Here is an 18,584-nt window from a genome sequence, read left to right on the forward strand (position 1 = left end):
TGACAGGCCACTATCCCGAAAAAGCAAATGAGTTATCTTTGCTCATTCTGATGATCCGCTGTTGGTGTCATCTAGAGAGAAATGCGATATGCAGTACACCGCACGTGAGCTACTATATGTTTAAGATCTTTGATTTAACTTGTTCCCTTTGTTGTAATAATTACACCACACACACACACACACACACACACACACACACAGAAATGCATCTGCACAATTTGGAGAGAAAAAAGCAGCCTGGTGATCTATAACCGGTAAAAAATAAAATGTCTGAAAATGCACCTGAAAGGGCAATACAATCAAATATAAAGGCATTGATCATCGTAATTTGAGAATAGAGGCACTATATTCGGCAGCTCTTTAAATTTTGCCAGTTTTTACATATCCTCTCTTACTCTTCATGAAAGACAAAGACATATATATACATGTGAGGTTTTGGGGTCAGAGTACAGCTGGGATTTCTTATAGCACAATGTTTCCCAATCCAGTCTTCAGTTACCCACAGTCCATGTTTTTTCTTCCTCCAGGGAGCAAAAACATGGACCGACTGTGCGTCCCGGAGGACTGGAGTGGGACACACTGCCGTAGCAGACTAGCAGTTAAGGCCAAGAGCCTTTCTCAAAGGCCTAATGGTGAATTGACTGTAGTGCCTGCTATAGGTTTTGAACATACAGCCTTGAACATCCCCAACCTACTGAATACAGTACACCTAATTTCTCCTGTAATCAAAATGTATGTCTTATGATTCTGTTTGGTTCCGTGTTTATGTTCCGGGTCACAAGGCCCTTTGCTTTGTTAACTGGTATTCCTAAGCTGGTCGGTGGAACCAAACTGCCTGCAGTTTTATGTCCCGAGAACCAGTAATTATGTAGCAGACTACATAACTCACACATAACCAGTACTTCAGGTAAGACTGAACAGTGTTTTAATCCCTTCCTCTATAACTTCTGAGGCTGTGGTGTTAGTTAGATAAATTATACATTATATATAATTAAAATAGATAAATATAGAATGATGTGTTAAAATAGGTGTTTGTCTGTCCACTATCAAACAAGGACATACAAAAATAAATCAGAAAATGACAATTGCGATGTTAACGTTTATTTGTATTGGCTACAATATAACATTCATCATATTATACTAATTATACATTAAGACATCTGTTCCAGATAAAATACATCTAAATAAAATAGGCAAAATAAATCCTTTAAAAATTGTAGCAAATGGGTTACAACAGTGAATACAGACAAGTCTCAGAACCGGTCATCCAGGACACAGTCACACGGATAAAGATCGTAGAACTACAGGAAACCATGGAAGGAGAAACAGGAAACACCTTTTTTTCCCTCCACAACGACAAGCCAAAATCCACAGTTTGGTTTAGATGGACCCAGCTTTGAACTGACCGACGTGTCATCTCAAAACCACAAGACAATGCTAATAGTTAATGTTTTTGTTAATAGTATTTTTTATTAGAGTGGTATTTACTAATTATGCTTGAGATCACCGCACCAGGAAGCATTTTCTAGATAGAGCGATTTTCCAAACTGGAGGTTACCAGGTTATATGTATCAGTGGTGATGCAGAGTTTTAGCGGTAAGGAACAAGGTAAATGAGACAAGCATCGCTGCACATCTGTCTGCGTGATGATGGTCTTAATTCGAGAGACATAGGACTTGGTCACAATACAGATTTTACTTCAGTCATGCACACAAATGGAAGCGGGACCCAATTATGGTGTCCACTGGCTTAATTTGGTCAGCCAGATGTGCGTTTCACCCTCATGATATCCCTCCGCTATGAGCTTATAGTCACAGTGTTTAGTGGCGAGTCACTGTCTTAATTAATTAACTACAGACTTTTTGTTTGACTAATTGTGAACGACGTGGGTCTTCGTTGTTCCGCTACCGTAATATTCACATCATAACAACTCCTCCACATATGCCTTCACGATATTTCATTCTCAGCTGCCATTTTCTCAAAAGAATATGATCCACACCCTAACTGCCCTCCCCCTCCGGGTAGCACAGAAGGTGATATTCTGGAATGTTTGGCTTTGGAGTTGCTATGGTTACATGGACATGTGTTCCGGAAGCACGTAGGAGATGTCGTCCCAAGGGTGGCGGTAAAGGCCTTGTTTCAGCCTCTTCTGGTCCAAATAGTGCCCTGGGAATAGTAAGAAATGGGGCAATCCTGACTCCACTTTTTGTGGCTTGAAATGTAACATCTGGAGGTATAACAAAGGCTAATAACACGGATGTACGACCAGGATGTTCCTCTGCCGCTCACCTATGAAGCCCATGCTCCTACCCAGCACGAAGATTCCGTTCAGAGCCCCGATTTCCACAAACTCGTCAGCCTCGTCCCTGCGAGGTAGAGAGAGTAGTGAAGCCCGAGCAGGCAAAACAGAAAACGTGAACAGAACCATCTGCGGACAGGTGCCCTGTCCCTCCCTACCGAGTAAATCCACCGCATGTCCTCAGCAGGTCCACGAAGGCCACCCCGATGAAGCCGTCCACGTTCAGGATGAGGTTTGGTTTCTGTGTGCGTGTGGGGAGGGGTAGTCAGATAAGACTCGGCATATGAAACTCCAGAGCTCTTGTTAGAAGGTCAAGTTAAAATGCCTCAAAGAAGCCCATCTACACTCATTTATGTACATGCTACAAGACCCATGAAGCAAAACTGTGGCACCTTGGAAGTTGTGATCTTCTCCACGTCCAGGGCGTAGTCCAGCAGCTGTGTGGCTGGGAAGTGCTGCTTCACAAAGTCCTTCAGGATCTGAACTCTCATGTCTGGGTTGTTAATCTGGAAATGTAAAAAGGGGGGGGGGGGGCTCTTTGAAGGCGCACCAGTGGCAATGAGTGAACATTTATGTTGTCCATCCAGTGATATATTGGTCTCTACCAGCTGATCTCGCTCTCACATTTGCAGGGTTATCGTTAGGAGGAAACCTGCCCTCCTATTAAACCTCAAGGACCTCAATGCAGAGCAAGGGGTGGAATTCATTTCAGTTACACAATAACTTATCGAAACAGCACTTAAGAGATCAGGGACATGCGAGGGGAGAATCAAATTTAGACTGCATTCTGGTGTATGACTATTTAGAAAAAAAAATGTAAATTAAATAGAAATTATAAAGATCTATTCCCAGTCAGACCTCTATACTGCCCCATAAAGGCCAAGCAAAGTAACTACGCTGACCCTAACTGAGAAAAGGGGCTTCAAAGTATGTGTAACTGTGGATGTCACCTGCATGTGTAGTAGGCAGGTAGATAGTGTTGTCTTCAAACCCAAGCATAGTTGATATTTTGATATGAGATGAAACAGAGTGTAAGAGAATTTCGATCGTAACTGACCGACTTCACCCTGTGCCCGATGCCCATGATCAGTCTGCCGTCCTTCTTCATCTTGTTGACGAACTCCATGGGCAGCAGCCCGCTATCGAAGGCCTTGCTGAACTGCTTGGCGGCGGCGTCCAGAGCCCCTCCAAACCGGTCCCCCTGAAACGCCCCCAAGCAGACGCAGGCTTCATGCACAAGCGTGGTTTCATTTCAGTCTTCGTAGAGACTTTCCATTGACTCATGCTCCAAAGTCTCTGGACTAACAATACCAGGAAGCCGAACAAAACATCACGGTCCGGCCCCCCTTTATATAAACGGGGTCGGGCAGCACTGACACGAGGGGCAACATGAGTGTCAGGAGGTGGCACCATTGTGACTTCTGACAAATCAACCGCAGGCATATCCTCCTGAGAACCTCTACCTTCAGTTGACGAACCTCTACTGCCAGCAGATCTATGCTTATCTGATGCCTGCATGTTCTTGGGTATTAGGCAAATCATACTCATACCCGCATATCTTTGCATAAAAATATTTAAGAAATGTTGTTAGAAGCTATGAAGCAGAACAGAAATCGTCTTAATAAAAAGCCTAGTTTTTGTTCTATAAAAGCTTTATATTTTGTCACGTGGTGAATATTTCTCGTTTCATCAGCAGTCATGCGATGGTCCTGTGTGACGACTCAGCATCGTTCTCCTGATCTTATCGCGATCGTTGAAAAAGTGCCAGGCACAAACAAAAGTATCCAAAAAGCGAGGGAGAAAAGCAGCCCCCCTGCAGAGGGTTACGGAGACTTTGCTAACAGCCGATACACAGCAAACAGCCAGATGACAGGCTCCTGTGTATAAACCAGTCCTGGAAAGATTTATTTTTAACGACTATGATCCTTTTTTGTTAAGTCACACGATACCATAAATCATTATACGAAATGGAGCGTTTGCTTTGTTCATAGCTATAATAGCATTGAATTAATGGTATGACTGTTAAAGAACAAAGATTGATAAAGCGACTGCTGTTCAGTTTAACAGTTTTGTCAAAGTGAAACATGGAGTTACGGGACTAAAAATAAAAACATGAAATTAAGGGATGTTTGAAATGACCGTCTTGCGGGGTTAGGGAGTCTGAGGAGGCGGCTTACGATGGTCAGCAGCCCGGAAGTCAGGCTGGAGATGAGGTCCTTGCCCGCGCGGGCACAGATGATGGTGTTATGGGCGCCGGAGACGGCCGGGCCGTGGTCCGCTGTCACCATGAGGCACATCTCGATGAAATGGCAGGCGTAGCGAGGCAGCCTGGCGCAGAGAAACACAGAACGATAAGAGACTAACCGTTCATGCCTGTCCATGCATTAATTATCTTAAAGGTTTGACGTGTCCTACACAGGAATTGGACTGTAGTGGGACACCCGGGTCCCCCTCACCTCCTCTGAAACCACAGCAGGCCGAGCACTCCCCCCAGACCCATCTCCTCTTTGAAGACCTCGGTTATGGGCATGCCGGCATAGAGGAGCTCCTGTCCGCGCTCGTCACAGATGCTGGTCATGAAAGAGGCGGGCTTGCGGATCAGTCCAAGTTCCTACGACATAGGGGGTTGAGGCTAAAATGAGTTGGCGAATAGGCACCAGTCATACCCAATGAAGAACTGACGTCCAGGATCGGCGTCACTAGAGTAGCAGTTGGTATCTCCCACACTTACCCGTGCCCATGAGTAGTCCATGGGCACCGTTGGAGGTGGAACTTCCTTAGCAGGGACGATGACTCGGCTGGCTACAAGGTCATCGTAGACCTTTCTGTAGTTCACAAGAACATGGTGGGAAATGAGAGCCATAGTAGTGCCCATTTTCACAGCACACACTTCACGGCATGTATAGTATTGTTCACAGTGTTCTCCACCCTCTCCCACACGTCTGATCTCTAACGTGATTGAGTTTGTGGAGTGGATGTACGAACAGACATCATTAGGAGTCGGTCACTGGCTCGGCCAGTGTGCTCCTGAGCAGCGTGTGGGCGTGGCCGGTACGCCGACTGACTTGATGATGTCGCCGAGCTCATCGAAGCTTCTTGGCACAAAGGCGCCTGCCTCCATTAGGGCCTGGTTTTTGGCCACCGCCGTCTCCGAGGCCTGGTTAGCACAAGCCCCGGCGTGGCCAAACTGCACCTAAGGGATAGGAAGGCACAGTTGCATCAGGCAGGGAGACTTCCACATACCAGCATCGCCCACGAAAGCCACCCATCCCTCAATGGATCCCCAGACCCTCTAACCTCAGAGGAGAACATGGTAGCGCAGGTTCCAATGCACCAGCACACCACGGGTTTGGCGATCCTACCGGACTTGATGCCCTGACCGATCTTGTACTCCTCCGTACCACCGATCTATAGCAGAAAAGCCATAATTACACCCATAATCAGCGTCTCCTAACATTTTAGGACTATTTATTGAAGGAGCGTACCTCCCCCAGTACCACAATCATCTTGACTTCAGGGGTGTCCTGGTATCGCAATACATGGTCCATGAAGGTAGACCCAGGGTATCTATAGGGTATTCATGTTGTAAATACCAGTCTTTATAAAGGCAAATTTTTTTTTAACAATAACATGAAAGTCCCACGTTTTGCTATAAACCAAACAAAACAAGGCATATGGCTTAAGGAATCGCAGCTGTCGTGAAACTTCCCGATCCTCACCTATCGCCCCCAATGGCCACCCCCTCGAAGACGCCATCAGTGTTGCGGGAGATGATATTGTTGAGCTCGTTTGACATCCCCCCCGAGCGGGAGACGTAGGCCACACTGCCGGGCCGGTACAACTTTGAGGCCAGGATGTTGTCCAGCATACCGCCCGTGTTGCCAATCTTGAAGCAGCCAGGCTTGATCCCACCCACCTGGTCGGGTGGAAGAACATGAAACAGCCCTCAGTTAAGGAAGATCAGCAGGTGTCGGTTCCTGGCCAATGGGCTGCGAGCATACCGTGGCTGGGCCAATGAGGGTAACACCTTTCTCATCCGCCCTCTTGATCAACCTTCTTGTGTGGGCTTCAGGGATGCCCTCAGCAATGATGGCAATGGTGCGGATCTGGAAGAACATGGAGGAACGGTTGAACTGAACCTGCGTGGAATCGACGCGAGTAGTCAACGTGCCACTGATGGGTGTGCAGCAGCGGTAAGCTTTACCTGGGGGTACTGCATGGTCTCTATGGTGCTCTCAAAGGCGGAGCGAAGAGAGGCGAAGCTGATGAGCACATCCACCTCGGGATGCTTCTTCATGGCATCTCCCATGTTCTTGTACACTGGCAGCAGGATCTCCTTGTGTCCCCAGTAAAACTTCTGCTTGTGGTCTCCACTAAAAAAAAAAGTATCAACAGGAGCACGATATCAGGACGCCACCTCCCCTCACGCCGGTCACAGACCACTGGGAGACGGAAACCCGGCCACCTACGTGAAGGGGTAGACCATCGCGGCCACAGAGGGCTCCTCTCTGGAGCAGACGTAGTCGAAGTCCAGCATCCCCTGCACCGCGCGTGTCTGCATGCCCCATACGATGGCCTTGGTCTCCTTACTGAACAGCGTGGTGGCTTTCACTGTGGGAACAGGTTATGATTACCATATATACAGTATGTACGTGCACCAGATTCTCAAAACGCTGCGATCTGGGATGAATTTTGCTGTAGGACACCCTCCTATGAATAGCCCAAACTATTTTTCATTTTACTATTCATTTCATCTTTTAAAATATGTGGCATTATTAGTGAGAAGTACAGAGTAAGATATTCTATTCGATGTTATTTTAACTTGGAAATAAACCAGGAGAAAAAAAAAATGCAAGCCTATTTTTAGCAGGCAAGTGAACTGAAATGCACTCAGTAGAAATTACAGAGCAAAAAAAAAACCCGATTGTGATGATGTGTCAGTGGGGGGGGGGGGGGGGGGGGGGTGTATTTCTGTGTGGAAACAGACTCGGCAGCCAGGGCTTCAGTGCCAAAACTGCCTAACGGGCTGCTGGAGAGACTGGTATGTGCGATGGGTGGATTCCCTTCCTGCCTAGCCTTCTAAGCGGGGCATTCAGAGGAACAGAACGGAGGGAGGTTTGTTGCCAAGACAACTGGCACAGAGTCAGGTAACCTCCAGGCTGATGTGGGTGGGTTAGGGCAGGGGGGTGGAGCCCAAAACTCAAAAATTAGAATGATGTTTCACATGACTTCCTAATATAAATGTCACTGTGATAAATGTCAACGTGCGATCTAGTGCGGATATGGGCTTGGCACCTCATTAACGTTACATCCACAGCTATTTAAATTTTGTGGTTCCATTTCGGCTTTTTCAAGGGGAGTGAATTTGTCAGCATTAATTTAACAAGACACACTTGGGCTCTGGGTAAAAGTGGAAATGAGGACACGCCACAGTGACTAATTCACCAGAAATTTGGGGGGGGGGGGGGGGTTCCTTCTCAATTCGATTGCAGCAAACCTGAGTTGAAATCTTACAAGAGTGCGAGTTACCAACCTCACACACCGGACACCTGATTTTGTGGCCGTCTTCTATCACAGTGAGAACTTTATTGTTCCCCACTAAGACAACGGCTGTGATAGGACCTGGATATACAGTGGGAAGGCCTGCTCCAGAACTTTCTGCATAGACCTCCTCAAAGAACAGAAGAGAAGGTAGGAGAATTAGGTTACCTGGAGGGATGGCCGGCTTGGACTTTTTAGCAGGCGAGGCATTGCTGGCAGCTTTGGGCTCAGAGAAGGAGGCCGTTCTGCTGGTCCCTGGGGTCTAAGGAGACGGACAGGGTTACGACGGCCCCACAAAGGACAAGCCAGACATCTTAGTGGAGCACTGAGGTAGCAGCCTTGCAAAACCTCCTCCCCCCCTTCCCAATTCAATGGTGCCAATTATGTTTTTTCGCTTTGGAATAACATTATTCTGAAGCCATTATTCAAGAGATGTTACAGGCGTCTGTATGGGAGGTTACAAAGTACCCTTGAGTAATGAGAGGCAGAGTATGTGGTGTATTTATCCGTGCATTCCCAAACATCATTATTCAGCTCTCCAGTGGGACTCTCTTGCAATGAGCAAGTCACTGTACCGAAACACTGCCACTGGTGTTCAGCAGGAAGTTGGCGGTGTGGGCGGCTGCCGGCGGCTGGTTGGGGATTGGCCGGTGACCCAGGGCCATGCCCACGATGGCCGTCATGTGGGTCTCGGTGCCGAAGACGTGGATGGGGATCCCAGTGGTCTTCCCTGTAACGGGTTGGGATCATTATGATGTCATAAATGCAAGCTCTATGTCATCACTGTTAGTTTGATGTGAAAGATATGAAATGTCAGAGATACTATCAAAGGTTCACACATCTCCCGCATCCTCGATGCTTACTTGCATCTTTGGTTGGGCAGTAACCCCATTGTAAACATTCTACTATCTCCCGGGCGACTCACCTACTTCCCCCATCACCCTGAGACCCTCCTGGTAGTTGGGCCCACCGCGACGCACAAAGATGGAGACTTCGTGCTCCTGCAAGGGCACCTGGTAGTCCTTAATGGCTCTCACAATGCCCTACATACAAAAACACCAGTCATTTCTGGTGCTCACCGAGGCCCTCCAGTGGCACAGCTTGGCACTGCACACACATCACTGCACCTTGAACGTAGCTGCCACATTAGTGAAGTTGGCGATGCTTCCCCCAATAATCAGCACTTTTCCTGAAGAAAATCAGAAGACAGGTAACAGTTGTGGGAGTACACAACAGGCACGTTTAAATACAATCACAGGCGAAAAGGCTGTATAAAAGGGTCGATTTATGTAGAGGAAAAAAGGTAAACGAGTAAAAAGGATCAATGAAATATAAAAACAAGATGTTCCTTTCTTTCTCTCTCGCTCCCTTTCTTTCTGCCTTTCCTTTTCTGACCAGACCAGGAAGCAACATTGCCAGTGTTGTGTCAAAGGACAGCTGGAATAAGAGACTGACATTTCAGTCCCTGTTGCTGGCGAGTGCACTCAGACTGACATTTCAGTCCCTGTTGCTGGCGAGTGCACTCAGACTGACATGTCAGTCCCTGTTGCTGGCGAGTGCACTCAGACTGACATGTCCACAGTGTGGCAGCGTGGAGCAGCGCAGTGCCACATCAGGGTGGGATTACCATCACGGTGCTTCTCTCGCGTCATCAGGGAAAGGATGGTCTTGGCGTAGTCGTATGTCTGCTGCTCGCTGGGTGCGCCCGAGTACTCCCCATAATTGGCCAGCTCGTCGACCCCACCCAGATCACAGATGGTGTCACTGCAGGGGAGGGGGAGCGAGGGGGTTACAGGAAGTAAGAGCTGTTTACATCCTATAAACAGGTCTTGCCTTGGATTGGCGTCCCATCCAGAGTGTCCCCTGCCTTTTTCCCTGTATGTGCTGGGATAGGCTCCAGACTCACTATGACCTAGTAATAGATAAGCAGTCAGGGGAAATAGATGGAAGGATGGGAAAAATGCATTTTCTCAAAAAAGAAAAAAAAAACACTTAAACCTAAACTGATAACATATTGAGATCTTCAGCACCCCAAACTGAAAACGATCTTTACATAGCTGTCAGTGAACGGTTTAATGTTTAAAATGAACTTATGTGGATTGTTGTAAGCGAGGCAAATAGGTCAGTGTCAACAAGATACTTCATTTTGATGTAAAGACCAAACATTAATCTAGCTTTATATTTACAATATATACATTTTTTTTTTAACTTATCTAGCCGTTTAACGTTAACTTGTTAAAATTAGCGATATTAAGTTATCCATACAAAAGACCATCATGGATACAAATGTTAATTAGTATTTATCTTTATACTGTTTAAGTAAATTAATTCATAAAACATCTTTTCATTGGTCAAATGCTATTCGTAGGCAGAGGAGAATGGGAGTATTCCATCTACAGTAAATAGTCACAATTGTTACAAATTGGATATTGTTACGTTGGACATCATTACATTGGACAACAAATGAAATATATAAATCAAGCGAGTTATTACTATTATATTAATAGCATACTAATTATTATTATTATTATTATAAATCAAGACCCGCATTAACATCCTGGATATTTTCCTTTATTAGCTATCCCTTCACAGGAGATGATGTCATGCCGTTCTGGGGATTATGGGATTGATCAGATATTCCTCCCAGTTCCGCTAATTAACTCCCCTCCACATGATAGCCTGCCACAGACCCTCTGGTCTGCAGCAGGCATAATCAGTCACGATACAGCACCTCCAAACATCACTTCTCTGCCAGATGGCTCATTACCCAGAAATCCCTCCGTCTTCCCATTTATATGCCACTGTGCGGCATTTCATGTTTCTCTTTTTAACTAAATGAGATGTTTTTGCGATTCGCCGCTCCACTGTCAGTCTGTCCCGCATCTGTGCCCAAATTTCAGAAGTTACAGCTGAGGACTCGCACTAATTAGGCGCTGGCCCTTCTGTGCGGTGAATATATGACGCACGCAGAATTAGATCCAGGGGAAAATGAAAGACCTGCAACCTGTTTCATGTCTTACTTCATCTGTGTCGCCTTTCTAAAACGGGAGCATTTTAGGAGAAGGGTCTTATGGGAGACCAGCAGAGAGACCACGAATTTACAATAAAATCCGACTGCAAAACACAAAATACTCAGGAGAAATTAAAAACCGAGGCTCCAGAATCAGTGCATGAACGCCGGTCTTTAGAGACTGGAAACCTGCAAAAAAAAAACTCCATAAATAGTACAAATTTGCCTGGACTCACATTCACTGGAAATCATGGTGGCTAAATCAATATGGTGCCCAAACAGCCCCAGATTAAGTGCTGGCGTTTTAATCTATGCATCTATCTATCCATCCATCAACTTTGACCCTGGAGTCTATCCTAGCGAGCACAGGATGGGATGCCAGTCCATCATAGCTCAAACACACTCAAGGAAAATTTAGAGACACAGTATTGAAATAGAGGGGCTGGAGTCCAGGTAGCACAAGGCACAAGGCTGGGGTACCAATTCATCACAGGACTGTGGGTAATTTAGAGACCCCAAATAGCCTAACTGCATGTCTTTGGACTGTGAGACGTCTCCGGCGTACTCCAAGCAAACGTGGGGAGAATCCCAGCCATGAAGGTGTGAGGTAGCAGTGTACCCTACTTAGTACCCTGTCAATAAAGACAAAGCCTGTTGCGCAGCGTTTCCCAGTCTGGTCCTTGGGGGAGCCACAGATGTTTGAATATTTTTGCTCCCTCCCAGCTCCCGGGAGCAAAAATGTGGGCTGTCTGAGGTTCTGCGAGTACCGGGTTGGGAAACACTGCTGTAGTGCTTTCTGGATAGGGTGGATTTGATGTTAGAGATGGTCATGAAGAGGGAAAACAGCAACGGAGGCAGAGTGTGAGGTCACGAGTGCAAAGAACACCACTACTGTCAGACGGTACCTGTAGACCACGGACGCTCCCCCTCCTGCTACCATGGTCCAGATCCTCCCCCGGGGATTGAGCAGGGTGAGCTTCAGACTGGCACCACTTTTGGCATCCAGGTCGGCAATGTAGGCCTCCTGGGGTGGCCAAAGTCAGAACCAGACACAAGGTCACTCACGGGCCACGAACGCGACACAAACCTGCTCTTGCTTTATGGCCGTTGAGTGGACATTTGCTACAGAACCGGGCCTCACTTTGGACCTGTAATTAACTCTAATACAGTACACCAATTTCTAAAACTATAAGTAGCTACAGTTAGCTATAAAACTACCTTAGCTAAAAGTATTTGGTAATTTAAATGAATAATGAAAAATCATCTTTCCAAATACCATTACGGAGAAGGGAAATGATGAGTTCGGCACAGAATAAGGGTGGAGAAACAGACGTAGTTTGTCTGCTGCTCCGCGACGGGGAAACACAGAGTCTTGGAGGTCTACATGGCCAGTTAACAGAAGCTGCTCATCTTAAAGGGTGGTGTTTATGCTTAACCAAACTCCATCACCTCATCTTCCATATATTTTCTGACCTGACTTGGAAGCAGTCAGGTTTCCTGAAACTGCCCTCATCGGGCTCAGGGGCAAATCAAATGGAATGACTGGGGGGGGGGCGTCGCTTTCGACTGTCAACCAAATTAACCAAACCCAACGATGACACAACCTGTCAACACGACATACGATTCGAGGTTGACGTCTTCCGCTTCACGCAGTCAAACGTGACCCAGAGGTCGTCCGTCTCGCTTCACCGGCATCCCTGACAGCCAGTTTATATTCATAGTTGGCATTTATGGCATTGCTTTGCAAATCAGACCTCCTTCTACAGATGAGTCATGGGGGGATTTACCACAGAGCGGAGCTCATTCTCTCTGATCGATGACCCCCCGAGACAGGGACGTGGGCGCGGCGTCTCCGGATATTGGCCAAAGCAACTAATTCCACCAACTGGTTGGTGCACAGGAGATGAAGTGCGGCTCATAAATGTTCCTGCCACGGTTTTATGATGGACGACTTCCTAGCTTTTGGATTTTTAACTGGCAAATACAAACGAGGATGTTCTTTCAGGCCTGAATATCCCTCATTTACCACCAACATCCCACTGGATCTCAATTTATTACTACTTGAAATAGTCCAATTTGCCTATGGGCACAATAAAGTATATATCTATCTATCTATAATGTCACTGTCAAACAAAAGCAGATTCTCGGCCAGCTGATCTGCAGTATCAGGCATGAGAAGCGTGGGACCAACGATCAACTAGAAGTTTCTTGTTTGGACCGGGGAGACTCACCTCGGGGTACGCCTCCCTCCCAAACGGGGGGGGGAACTCTATGTCGCCCCACTTCGCCTTGCAGATGTAGTCGGCGGTGGCGTCGATTTTTGCCGCCATGTCCAGCACAAAGACGCCATCCTTGGTGACCACTGGGGGGGGGCAGATGGGGAGAGAACCATCGGGAATTACGGTTTGTTCGTGGTGCCATCGGAAATCATCGTGATCATCTGCAGAGAAGTCAATCGATGCGGCAAGAAAACTTTAACCCAGTAAGCTAGGATGCCATGGCTGTTACCGAGTGATTTCAACCTGGACCCTTGAGCAAGACCCTCAACCGGACCAGAAGTTACATGAACCTGTTTCGTAAATGTACACCATAAATGTGAAGATACGAAAAATAATCCCAATTCCAATCCCTTAAAAACGCCTGTTTGGGGCAAGGTGTCCGAGTAACTCCTGCAGGGCCTCTGAATGTTCTGAGATGCAGATGTTAAGACTCCTGGATTTCCTGACGAGGCATCTGAAGCAAAACCAGGGCCACCAACATCATACATCTGAGACAGCCCCCTTCCCCCTTACAGCTGGGGGGGGGGGAATGACAGGGAGGGAGCCAGGGCAAGGGTTCTGTTAATCATAAATGGGGAGGCGGGCAATCTGATGCTATTTGGTAGAACATGCTCCGTTAAAAGGGACAGGCCTGATGTACGATCAGGGGATGATGGAAGGTCCGATAGAAACGGTCAGGAAAACATCCAGACTGCGGGCGGGGCAGAGATTTGTGGATGCGGGCAGTAAAAACAGCAAGAGGTGTGCTGATTTATCTCTCTCTGACTGATGTGTGTTACCCTGTGACCATGACCGGAATATGTGGTTAGAAGACAGAGAGATGGATGGATGGATGGACGGATACATCAGCTCTGTCTGCCCATGTCTGACTGTCAAAGAATAAAACACATGGTTGCTTATTCCTATACCTGTATAACATTTCTCTACAGTGTTTAGCACCAGGAACACAGTCGCACAGCTGGTGGTGCTTTAAGAGTCACTGTCCTGAACCTGCAGTCACCAGCAATGAACCCAGCGAATTGACAGGCAGCATCTCAGATCTGCAAAGCCACCGCATTGATTCAGGGCTCTGAAGACACAGCCATCTACACTGAGCCTGTAGGAGACCATCAAAGGCAGCCAAGCCGGCCTGCTCTCTGAACCACCTTCCAACGGCATGCAGGTTCATCACACTGCCGAGTCATTCATTATGGATAACGTGTATCCTTCCTATTCTAACTGGTATCCAAAAATACTCAGGTTATGCTTGAGGTTGTGTTTTCTGTTCAGGTGGGATGAGGGGCTACTTAACACACAGAGCTCACAGAAAGACATGGGATATTTGCTTAATACAGCAAATATATTGCAAAATAATAGGCGCTATAACAAATTACTACTGTACTTTATTCATCTTTTTTAAAAAAAAAGTCATATTAGAAATAATTAGTAGTTTTAAGTGAAACATTCATTTCAAGTAGTAAGACATTGAAACCCAAATTATGGTTCTAGAAAAGCTGTTCAGAAGTAAAAAAAAAATAATAATTAACTGGCAAGCATCACTGGGTGCTTTTTAATTAGCAACACCTTTTCAATAACAAAACACCAAACATCTGTGTTTAGTGTCCCCTTGGAAGACAACCTCAATTTCAATTAGGAGCAAGATGGCAAAAACAGAACTGAATGATTTAGTCAAAAAAATTATGACACTTGATAAAAAGATAATGTGTGTGAAGAAGATATGTACAGATGTTAAACACTGCTTGTTAATGTACTATTGTTATGAAGCTAATAAATTTGCAACATTTTTACAGTATTAATCAAGCGCTCCAAGACTTCCTGTGAGCTCCGTATACCTGAAGCGCTTCCAGCATCTGTACTTGTGCTCTTTCCTAGAGAGTTCCTCAGATGAGCGTCTAAAGGAGCTCCTCCTACCCAGAGGGGGCTCAGAGGGTGATCAAGTCACCAGGCGGACAGACGCCTCAAGAGATCCGCTACCATGTTGCGGCTGCGGGTTAAGCCAGGACATTCAGGCCTGACTGCTCCTCCAGGGTGTACAGCTGTTGTAAGAGGCAGTACCTACCCAGTGGGTTAATCTCCAGGTAAGTAAAGAACAGCTCCTCGTACAGGTTGAAGAGCCCCACCACAAAACTAGCCAGGACCCTGTAGGATGGAATAAAGCAGAGCTTAGTCACCCCAACCCTGCGTACCCAAACACTCTACCCATTCCCTGCGTACCCAAACACTCTACCCATTCCCTGCTTCCAGTCTCCAGATCCTGCCCGATAACTGCAGTGTGGCTCCCATCTGTACCCATAATTCACTGCAGCAAAATAACACAGCCTTCCGAGCAGGACACGCCCACTCCGATCCATTTTGCTACACCACTGCCTTAACAATTCCGGATCCTATTTGATTTGATATTGGTATTATGTAAATGCATTACGCTGCTGTTTCCGCTTCTCCTTTCCAGGTGCCTTTTATACTAATAACAATGGTAATACCTTTATGGTTGTTTAAATCATATTACCCAATAAGAATCAATCTTCCAATCCTGAATACAGCCAAAGCGCACGTGTTCAAAAGGAGGCCATCTGAGTTAGGTGACATTTACATTTAATTTATTTAGTCGATCCTATTAACTAAAGCGATGTCTGTTTTTGAGAAGGCAGGGTCAGACGGCCCCTGGGCGCTAAGGGCCCTGCTAGGGGCCACAAACTGAACTAAAAGCTCTGCTCGATCCGTCAGGGTTTTTGCGCGAAGCTATGGCACGAAGCGGGTGAACGTCAGTCTGGCGGAGTCGCGCGACGTAGATTTCAGTCTCTCCGCAAACCGGGAGCCAACAAGCCATTAACCTCAAAGACGGGGTGCAGGGGGGTGGGGGGGGGTGACTCAGCTTCCGCGTCTGGGATTTATGAGTCCTCCAGAGGCAGAACTGGCAGCTAGACTCTGGTGGGTGACATGCCAGTTGGGGGGGGTGGGGGGGGGCGATCTTTCTCAATGTCAGCCAACGCAGGCAGCCAGGACCTACTGTCGGGGGGATCTGCCAGCCGGGGGTTGGGGGGGGGCAAAACAGATTGAGGGGGCTGATGGTGGCTTCTGCACACACTTATCAAAATGATCTACTCCAGGGACACGCTCAGACTGCACCCTTGGTGGGGAGGGGGACGTGAAGGCAAGGCTTCATTTTGTTAATGGAAGGAAGGTCTCCAAGAGTGTCATCATATAAAAAAAATATATGAGTACACACTGTTATTGTCACCTCCTTTTAAGGCATTTTAATTATGGGAACTGCGTTTAAGGATCCTTCAGGGCCTAAAGGCTTGGAAAGGGAGGGGCTTTGTTCTTCTCTGCCACTAACTGGACCTGAAATCCTGTCCCTGAAGATCTGCTCCAGCCACTAATAGGGTGAGAGGGTGTGTAAAGGGGCGGGGCCACTGAAGCACAAGCCCCAGCTGATTGGCTACAAGAGTGGCCCATCCCCTGTACCTCAGCCAATCAAATGCTTTGAATAGTTAACGAAAATCTTGGCCCCACTTTCTAAATTATGGCCCCTCTTATAACCTTCCTCCCCCATCTTAAAAAAAAAAATAAAATTCTAGAATCCCCCCTGCTAAGCGGGTCTACTCACTCTCTCTTGTCTGCAGGAACGTGCGTCAGAAGGCGTCCCTTGACTGCGTCCTCGGTCAGCTTCTTGTCCACGCCCACCAGAAGCTTCTGGGCCTTGGCGTCCACGTCACCGACGTCCACGCCGCCCTCGTGGTGGAAGAGCACGTAGTCACCCTCGCGGGCGGCATAGATGCAGATGTAGAATTCTGCTCCTGAGGGACACCGCGGAGAGGCTGACATTATGACCCAGGTTCTCAGTAAGGGACCTTCTTATTCTCACTATGTGACTAATGAACAAAGACGTGATTCTTCAGCCTAGGGGTTCTCAGTCTTTTCACTGGGACCAGTAAAACTTTTGATCTGATGGGGATGGGTGCTGGCATGTCAAAAAAAAAAAAAAAAAAAAAAAAAAAAAAAAAAAAAAAAGGTATAGCTTGAAAATATATAGGTAATTTTAGGAAATTAACCACCCCCCCAAAATCACCCAGTATCCCATGGCCTAGGAGAATACTGCCCACAGACCGGTTGAGAACCCCTTCTTTATCCAACCCAGTTTATATCCAGCATGAAACAAGTTAGGTCTTATTAACCATGCACAAAAATCCCAGAACCGGAACAACACACGCGCTTCTCAGAGAGCACCAACAGAGCAAGACAGCAGAGCACGGTCACCTGCTTATGCGCCACGAACGGCTCGATGAGGAAGTTCTTCAAGATCCCCTTTGCCTTTGCCACCTGAGGACACAAAACGAATGTTCACGTTCGTTTATCTGGTGAATCCATTCCATTAGGACTATGTACAAACAAACATGCATGACACAGAGCATCGGCCTGGATGCCTATAGAATCAGAGAAAAACATCCTATAATACTTCAGACTGGCACTCGGAAAGTAAACCTTTAGGGCAACATTTCCCAATCCGGCCTCGGGACCCGCAGACAAAAATCGACATTTTTGCTCCCTCCCAGGTCCCGGTGCGAAAATGTGAACTGTCTGGCAATGAGCTTGGAGGGAGCAAAAACATGGACTGACTGTGGCTCCCCATGAACCAGACAGGAAAGCACTGCTTCGGGGGGGTGAGGGAGGCACTGAACATGGCTGGCGTTAGAGCCAGGAGGCAGTGACGGCAAAAATGGGAGATGCGCAGTGACAGAAAGAGGAGAGGACAGGCCAAGGCCAACATGTGCATCAGAAGTGCTCAGAAGACCTCAAGGCATTAGCTGCAATGCGAGTGAGGGCCCAACATCCCAGGCACGATACTCCATCTGTACGTTACTGCCTATTGGAATTAGAATCAACTTCATTGATCCCAGAGGGAAATAATACTGCATACAGCAGTGAGCATGTAGAGCAAAGACTAACATACATTCAGGGCAAAAACAAACAAACAAAAAAATGCACACAAACGGAATCCTCAGAAAGAGGATAATATTAAATATTGATGAAATAAATAAATGTCAAGAGGGGAAGAAGTAATTCGCGGAGGGAGTGTGACATGAGAGAATGCGGAAAGTGCCGGACTTCACTTTTGTAAGATGGACTGCTTCCTGACGCGTTACGGCAGAGGGCGAGTGGGCGGGGGCCTTGTGGTGTCTGACAGCAGCAGGCAGGAATGATTCCCAGTAACATTCTCCAGGACACCGTGGCAGAATGAGCCGGTGGATAAATGTCCTCTGGGATTAAGAGGCTCTAACTCCTACATAAACATGACAGTGGCCATATTGAATATACAGTTTATGTCCATTCACTGTCTAATACGGTCAGTTTGGGAGGGGGGTCACCCCTTACTGGTCTGGTCACAGAGGAGGACAGACCCCCTACTTCTGACTGCACATCCTTATTTTTTCGACCATGCATCCTGTATGTCAAG

General features: G+C 47.0%; 1 protein-coding gene across 1 annotated transcript; it reads right to left on the reverse strand.

Moving 5' to 3' along the window:
- Positions 1–1,085: 1,085 nt before the first annotated feature.
- Positions 1,086–16,954, reverse strand: LOC125723860 (ATP-citrate synthase-like). The gene is made up of 24 exons (XM_049001041.1): positions 16,737–16,954; positions 15,189–15,268; positions 13,082–13,212; positions 11,756–11,874; positions 9,468–9,604; positions 8,968–9,029; positions 8,766–8,883; positions 8,416–8,570; positions 8,009–8,102; positions 6,769–6,910; positions 6,504–6,672; positions 6,301–6,405; positions 6,019–6,215; positions 5,785–5,866; positions 5,597–5,707; positions 5,365–5,492; positions 5,031–5,124; positions 4,756–4,910; positions 4,477–4,627; positions 3,357–3,500; positions 2,692–2,805; positions 2,458–2,540; positions 2,290–2,366; positions 1,086–2,166 (listed from the first exon to the last, which is right to left on the reverse strand). The coding sequence occupies exons 1-24, from the start codon at positions 16,952–16,954 to the stop codon at positions 2,072–2,074; spliced, it is 2,961 nt and encodes a 986-aa protein (XP_048856998.1). The 3' UTR covers positions 1,086–2,071.
- Positions 16,955–18,584: the final 1,630 nt, after the last annotated feature.

This window comes from Brienomyrus brachyistius, chromosome 1, assembly GCF_023856365.1.
Source record: "Brienomyrus brachyistius isolate T26 chromosome 1, BBRACH_0.4, whole genome shotgun sequence".
NCBI classification, from domain to species: domain Eukaryota; kingdom Metazoa; phylum Chordata; class Actinopteri; order Osteoglossiformes; family Mormyridae; genus Brienomyrus; species Brienomyrus brachyistius.